Here is an 8,297-nt window from a genome sequence, read left to right on the forward strand (position 1 = left end):
GGAAAAACAAAACAAAACAACAAAACGCCTTTGTCACCGTATAAATGGTGATGAGTGACGAAAATTGTCATTAGCACTGGAAATAAAACAAACGGCAAACGGAATTTGAGAACTAAACTGGTTTTATAAAGTGTTATTGTACACTGCACATCCGTATTCGTGTATTGGATGTGTGCCTTTAAGGGGCGTGGCCTTGTGAGTGACACAAGGAGCTGACCTGGCCAGTGTGAGTATCTGGACCTAAGTTGTGGCCCACAGCAGCTCTTTGTGCGAGTTTTCTCATTTTGTATTTCTTCACAAGAGAAATCAAATTTCAGGCATTGATACCAGTGACAGCAGATGCACCGACTTCCTTGTTTGTGCAAAAACACTGGACGCCAAGATCAGTTCAATGAGGCTGAGTCATAACTTCCCCAAAGGCCGCTCAAAACATTACCCAATGCCAATTTACGTATACACATTTTGCAACTGTGTATTAAACGTGAAACGAATATTGGAAAGAATTCAAAACGGTGCCTGCTGCTGGATCTGTTGGGTCCTTGACGCCCTCCCCCCCTACTTGAGGTACACTGGACTAATCCGCCAGCCAGTCGCAGGGCATATGTAGACAAAAAAAAACATTCTCACTCACATTCATGGACAATTTGGAGCGTTCAAGTAATTTAACAGGGATATTTCTGGAATGTGGGTGGAAGACAGAGGGGGAAGCTCGCACAAAGACAGGGAGAACAATGCAAACTCCACACAGGAAGGTCAGAGCTGACCCCCCCCCCCCCCCCAAGACATGAAAACAATATAGATATCAAAGCATAATTGCAATCCCATTATGCAAACACTGACTTGATGCATGCCCCCAATAGGGTCAGTCGCACACACAACGCCGACAGCTTAATTTGACACTTGGCTGCATTTACACTGCAGGTGAGCGCCAACTACTCGCCCACCATGCAACCATGTCAAGTCTACATTTTCATTTCATCATTACCGCCCCCCCAATAAGTAATTGTGGAGGAGTACAATGTGATTCTTTTGGCAAAAATAAACAGCACATTAAAGGTTTTTTATCTATATATTTCTAATAGTATACCATACATCAGGTGTGGGCATTACCAATAATTTTTTTTTAAGTGTGGAACAGGGGGTGGATAAAGGGGGAAATCCTGGAAAAAATGGGAACACCCCCCACCAAAATATTGAGAAAAGAAAACAACAAAAATAAAGTCAGAAATATGTGAATCTTTGGGTGCTGAAGCCTCAGCATGAAGGCGTTGACTGTGGTTTTGACTTGTAATACCACCAGTCACCACTAGATGCCATGTGGCTTAGTTGCACTTAATTTTTGTCTTAATTTTGAGCGAATTGGAATTGGAAGGGCAACACATTATACACATGTGGTTATTTTATTGTTTTCTTCAAACATCAAACTTGAGGCCCCGGGGCCAGATCCGGCCCGCCATATCATTTTATGTGGCCCGTGTTCATTTGCCAAAATCTGTATCAAAATGTCAAATTGTCGTGTGTAATAAATAGTGTTAAGATTTTGCAATAATTTTGTAACCCTGTTTACGCTCACTTGAACAATAATTGATAGAACGATTAGAACTAACTTTACTGATTTCAAAACGAGTTCATTTGCGTTGTACAAGTAATCATTTTGTGGCTTCGCTGTCGTAAGACGCAACTCCAATTTGCCCCGTGACTAAAATGAGTTTGACGCCCTTGCTTTAAACCCTTTGCTGTCGAGTTAGGATCATAGATCATTAATGCGCGCATTGAAAAGTGTATTATGAAAAATGAAAGCTACTAAAATAATATACATCAAGGCAGAAAGAATTTAACATTTGACATCAGAAAGAAAATATTTTGCGGCGCACTCTGGGCTGCTTTCCGTCTATAATTCAGTTTACAAGTGTGCAGCCAAACATATGTCATTTTTATTTGAAAGGCCGCCAAGAAAGTCAAAGTATTAAATCAAGAGACTGAGAAGAAGACGATGAGAAGAAGTTCTGTGCGCACTTGGCGCACACGCAACGTTTTAGGAGTGACATTTTCAAAAGTCTGCAAACATTCAGTTGCTCTGTGTTTATTGAGAGAGGGTCGCGGCTGTGAGACGCAGCCAAAGCTCCAATGAATGAACGCATTCTTATCCGCGCGGGCGACCAATAACAACTTTGTTGCCCTCCGCGGTGCGTGTGTGACGCGTCAGTCCCGGGGGCGCGCCCAGTGCACACATCTCCGCGCAAAAAAAAAAAAAAGGAAGCCAACGACAAAGTTTAGTTTGGATGGACTCGCGGAAAGTGCGCACACGGGCGTCGGCATGAAGGGGGACGTTTAGGGACGAGGTTCGCTCAGGCGGCAGGCAGACAAGAGCGACCATCGTTATTTGTTTTTTTGTTTTTTTTGCAAACGGCGACTGTCGCTCTTTTTGGGATGTAAAAAAAAATCATCATTCTTCACGTGCGGCTTCCGTGCTAGGCAAGATCTCAAAATGGACACGGTAATGTCGAGCGAACAATATACGGTGCCTTTTACTAACGGTAAACGACTTTATGTATCAAATACGACATTGATGCAATGTGGGAATGAGTCATTGAAATGAAAGATTATATTAATATTAATTAATTATTATCAAATATTTCACTTTTCCGTTAGTTTTGATGAGACCATCAATCATCGAACCGAATTGTCAAATGCTAGATTTGGTCATTTGTTTATCAATGACATATAATCGAAGAAATTTGATTCTCTGCTGGGTTTGTTTTGAATCCCAGAAAACAACTCTGAAATATAGTTGACATGATTGACTGCTTTTCGTTTGATCGCTGAGGTTTCACTCCAGTCAAAACAAAATATTCCCAAGTCACAGTATATTTTGGACCAAATGCCCAAGTATATTATTATATAATATTATATAATAAAACGGTGTTGTCACAATGAAAACGGTCATGTATGACACCATGAAGAGGAATAATCACATTCTGTGACCTCTGAGCTACAAAGTAATAATCGAGCTCCTGGGTAAGCGGTTGTCCGTTTTCCACTGCTGAAAAGCCAGCGGTGTGTTTGTGTCAAGAGTACAAAGGCGGGAGCTTTTAGTATATTACCCCACTGATGAGCCATTAAAATTCGAGGGGCCGGATGCAAGGTTATTTTGAAACAAAAAATGGCATCTTTGAAGTGAATTCACACCAAAAAAAAAAGTGAACGTCTTTTTCTTTTTTTTTTCTTTTCTTTTTTTAAATTTAAGAGCACTATTTAAGCCATATGACCTTGGCGCAAACGTTTGTTTCAAACTTTTCACCCCGATCGCCGCTTACCGATGATTGCAGTGGAAAAGCAACTTGCACAACTATTACCGTTTGCCCTTCCAAAAAAAAAACTCCCTCAACCATGCACGAAGAGAATGATTCATCCACTTGTGGTTCCTCCTGCTGCCTTCTCTGTCAACCATGCCACGTTCGTATTCTGTTCCAGGCTTATCCAGGACACACCCAGTCAGTACATTCGCTTCAACGCAGGACCTGAATGAAGGGTTGTTACCATTCCCGGATCATTTTGGAGAACAGACAGTTGTGAGGCGAGAAATCACCAGGTAGGTTCATCCGAACTATATACGGATGATTCTTGACGCAATCCTAAAGGGACGAATGTGTATCAGGTAATCTGCAGGCAGCGATGGACGACTCCGGAGAGGACTACGGAAACTACAGCTACGACTACTACCTGGAATACGGTGACCTGGAAGACCTGAAAGTCGACCACAGGCAGAAAGAAGCAATTCACATTATCTCCGTCGTCATTTACGTCATTTCCTTTGTACTCGGCCTGATTGGAAACGCAACCGTCATTTGGGTGACGGGATGTAAGAGCAAAAGGACCGTCAACAGCGTCTGGCTCCTCAATTTGGCCTTGGCCGACTTTGTCTTCGTTCTCTTCCTCCCGTTCTACATCGACTACATCCTGCGCGACTTCCACTGGGATTTTGGCGGGCCCATGTGTAAGATAAATTCTTTCGTGTCCGTCATGAACATGTACGCGAGCGTCTTGTTCCTCACGGCGCTCAGCGTGGACAGATACGTTTCGCTGGTCCATCAAAACTGGTGTCGGAGGTGGCGAACGGTCGCCCGAGCCTGGTTCGCCAGCGCTTGCGTGTGGCTCACGGCCGCCATCATGAGCTGCCCCGCGCTCATCTTTCGGGACACGGCGCGCTTGGCTGACAAAGTGATTTGCTTCAACAACTTCCACGCGCAGGATGGACACTCGGCGGCCGCAAAACACATTCTAATGGTCTCCGTCCGGACCGCGGTGGGCTTCCTCTTGCCGTTCTCCGCTATATGCGTCACCGGCATCCTTCTGACAGTGAAGGTGAATCAATCCAGGGGCTCCGTTCGCGTGTCGAGCTTCACCAAAACAGTCTCCGCCATGATCCTGGCTTTCTTTTTATGCTGGGCTCCTTTCCACATCTTTAGCCTGATGGAGCTGTCCATACATTCCTCGCTCTATCTGCACAACGTGTTGAAAATGGGATTTCCTCTGGCCACCAGTTTAGGCTTTTTCCATAGCTGCATTAACCCAGTGCTCTACGTGCTTCTGGGTACAAAAGTTCGGACCATCCTGAAGCGTGCATGTCTGGACATCACCAAAAGCTCGCTGAGAGAACTCAGCCAGTCCGTGTCGGCCACCGAGATGGAATCGTTGCCTGGAGCCCCCGACGCCGAGAACAGTACACCGGAGGAGCCTGTGGCTTCATCAACTCTGTGATTGGGGGGGGGGGGGGGGGATGTACGATGGATATAAAAAGTCTACACACCCCATTTCAAATGCCAGGTGTTTATGACATTAAAAAAGAAAAAAAAGGGAATGAATAATCTCAAATCTTTTCCAACTATTTACGTGACCTAAAAACTGTACAACACAATTGAACTTTAAAAAAAAATTTTTTTTTGGAGAGGGGAAGTAAAAATGAATTGTTCAGAATCTAACTCGTGTCAAATGGGAGTCAGTACACACATGGAACAGTTCCCGTTTTTGGGTTTTTTTCTCACTTTTACTTTGAACTGTTTATAATTCTGTCCAGCTTGACTAATGCTCCAGGTCCATCCGAAGAAAAACAACCCCAGGGTGTGCAGACTTGTGCTTTTTTAGCTGTTTATTTTTACTTCCACGCTCAAAAATATATATTTTTTAAATTCAATTGTGTTGTACAGTTTTTAGGTCACATAAATCGTTGGAAAAGATGATTTATCATGGTCTTGTTTTTTTTTTCTATCACAAAAACAACATTTGAACAGGGGTGTGTAGACTTTTTATATTCACTCTACATCTTCAACCAAAAACTGCATTAAATGGAAAACTTCAAACACTACACAGCAATAATCTGTATCCATACAATAACTTGACATGATTTCATTTGATCGGTCATAAAAAATTTTTGACTGCGTTTACATGAACTCTGCGGAGCAACCTAAACACGACTTTTGAAATGAATTTTACAGGTGACGAAATAAGATGTTAAGACATTTCATTTTGTTCTATTGAGAATATAATGACATACAGATATGCAAAAGATGTATAACAACTGTATAAGTGTATAATTACTGCTGGACGATATGTAGAAATGTGACAGATATATTTCGCTTAATATATTCCAACTAAATTGCCCTTAATAAATGTGCTCTACTGTAGTTTTGACTTTATATATTATTCAGCGGTGTCTGTTATGTCATAAAAGCTTTCAACCTTTGTTATTGTACAAAATGAATTTTCCAGCCTGCCATTAAGACAGGAGTATGACTTTGGTCCAGATGTGCATTTTGTTTTTGTACTTCCTTTCCCTACAGGCTGTGGTGCGTTCAAACACAGTCATTTCCTGTCCCACCCCCCCCCCCCCACCTCGACCTCCGCCCCACATTGCTGAACTCTGACATTTAATATTGGCTTAACAAAACGCTAGACAACATTCAGTTGGAATATTTTTTTGATAATTGTGTCCTATTTATATTATTCTCCTGTTCACAGATTTCCATTTTTTAAATTTAATTATACATCTTACAAGAAAAAAAAAATTCTTACCCAATTCAAACCTACCTCATTTAAAATGTCAACGTGTTCAACATTTCCCAGCAACATTGGAAATCTTTCATTCGTGTGGGAATTTTATGATGGAAAACAAAGACTTCTAAAAACTGTCAGAATTTGGGAACAATTAATTAATAAATTGGAAAAATTCCTTATAAATACCTGCCATGGAACAATATTACTCATGGCGATGTCATACGAAAATGCTTTTCTTTTGAATCGAAGTCAGATGGCCGTCATGTTAAGAAGATAATGCCAGTGATACATTTCATTTATCTTGCAATGCACTACTGCCGCTTGCAGCACGGTCGCCTGTAGTGAGCCCTGCCAGCAGTTTTTTTTTTTTTTAATCTATCAAAGGCGGCTCGACTGCAGCAAACAATGCTAACAGTACTCCACTTCATAAACTCACTAATTGAGTTTGTTAGCAACAATGACCGTCTTTGTTCTCCATGACCGACCCACTTTGTGGGTGGTGTGCAAAATGGGGAATATTATGAAGCCCTTGTCACTTTGATTTTTTTTTTCCGCGAAGGGATTGCACACTTGCCAACCACCTAATTTTGGTGCCTTGTCGTTTGTAATGAACACCATTGGCTTTTCAACACAAAACAAGCCGTGAGGCTGCTGACAGATGATCACAATTTATATGATTACGATATTAATATTGCATTGGAATGTGCTGGACCCGCAAGACTTCAGGCGACAGAAGCAGCCCGGAACCCTCATGAGGAGTTTGGACACGCATGATTAGAATTTTAGAGATTTTTCTTTTGTCGTAGGATCGATTTACATGTGCCATGATTCATGTAACACAATTTAGATGTTATGGGTCAATAAGCAGACTATTTTCCGACGGCACAGCCGGGGAATAAATACTCAAGTTACCCTCATTTAAAACAATGGAGAGATTTATTCAATAGTTTGTAATGTGGGTTTTGTATTGCCGTTAACTTTTGTTTCATGAGTCCCAACTATTGATGCCTGTGAAGTTCCTGTGCACATGGAAACACAACACAGTCATTCTATTGGAATTGGGAACTTGGACAGTGTTTATCCAGCATTAGATACTAGCCTGCTTATTTAGTTTTTAAAATTATTTTTGGTTGCAGACACCACACTTTTGCTTCCCCAAAGGCCCATCTGTTGTTACAAAATGTCACAAGTGCCTATTTGTTGCGTCTCATGCAAGGGCTTTTTTTTTTAACCGGTGAGATTACAGGACCGAGTGGAAGATGTTCATGTCGGCATTGTCTGGGAATGTTAATGATCTGCGTCGTGCCCAGTTGCAAACCGGATGTGTTCAATCCTTGGACTTGGGAGACCACTTTTCTGAGTTCTACTCTAGTCGAGATTTTGATTTACCTGCTTTGGTGAGTTTCTACTTTTTCCTCTCCAGGAAGAAGGAACTCTGCGAATGGTGTGGACATCCTTCTGCACCTAAAAGAATAAATCAATGAGGAGCGGATCTCAAGCAAAGCCAAGTTTCCTTTTTATGTTCCTTAGTAAATGTTGCATGGTATGATTGAAATAATACAAATTCTTACCGATTTGTTTCTGATATCCTGAAGCGACAAAGGCTCACCCAGCCGTCGGTGAAAAAGGAGTCCCGGGCAGTTGGGAACCGACAACCTGTGCAAGATGTGCTGACTCCAGTTGCAGGCGCAGTATGCTGTCAATCGTGAAACAGCGGGTGATCGTTTAATCAAGCGTGTCCTAAATAGCGTCGGTTTTACACTTGCAATGGAATTGAAGCTCACCGAGTTGGTGCACCATATGAAGACTGAGTCAAAGCATACTTGAAGAGAACTTGGGGGGGGGGGGGGGGGGGCTCTGAACTGCATTTTTCCTGTAGTCTTCACTGCTGGGATTGATGGAATTGAACCAGCTGACCTTGCTTCCGGTTGGTACTCATCCTTTCTTTGGCTCCTCGACTCGATACATGGATCCGATGACTAATCAACAACGCACCCTTCATCAAATTAATAAAAAAATATTTTGAGAGTTGATTAAGCCTGAAGGGTCATCGTTTACAAACCAAGCTATCATCCGCTTTTCTTTGGGGGGGGGGACAATCAACATTTTCCCCATTTTGTGACATGTTATGGAGCAAATCAGTAACTGAATCATAGTCAAATGATGTTTGGGGGGTGGGGGTGGGGGGTGACGTTTAGTCCATTCAGAAAATAATAGGTATTTGTAGCTGTAGTATGAATCAT

The 8,297-nt window shown here is 42.1% G+C and overlaps 1 protein-coding gene across 1 annotated transcript; it reads left to right on the forward strand.

Annotated features, from left to right (window-relative positions):
• The first annotated feature begins 3,640 nt into the window (after nt 1-3,640).
• cmklr2 (chemerin chemokine-like receptor 2) lies at nt 3,641-5,798 on the forward strand. The gene has a single exon (XM_052081692.1). The coding sequence runs from the start codon at nt 3,676-3,678 to the stop codon at nt 4,759-4,761; it is 1,086 nt and encodes a 361-aa protein (XP_051937652.1). The 5' UTR covers nt 3,641-3,675; the 3' UTR covers nt 4,762-5,798.
• Nucleotides 5,799-8,297: the final 2,499 nt, after the last annotated feature.

The sequence above is a fragment of the Hippocampus zosterae genome, chromosome 12 (genome assembly GCF_025434085.1).
Source record: "Hippocampus zosterae strain Florida chromosome 12, ASM2543408v3, whole genome shotgun sequence".
In the NCBI taxonomy this organism is placed as follows: domain Eukaryota; kingdom Metazoa; phylum Chordata; class Actinopteri; order Syngnathiformes; family Syngnathidae; genus Hippocampus; species Hippocampus zosterae.

Bases quoted from the DNA above. Each gene is read 5' to 3' on its own strand.
- cmklr2 (XM_052081692.1), top strand. From the start codon at position 3,676: ATGGACGACTCCGGAGAGGACTACGGAAACTACAGCTACGACTACTAC.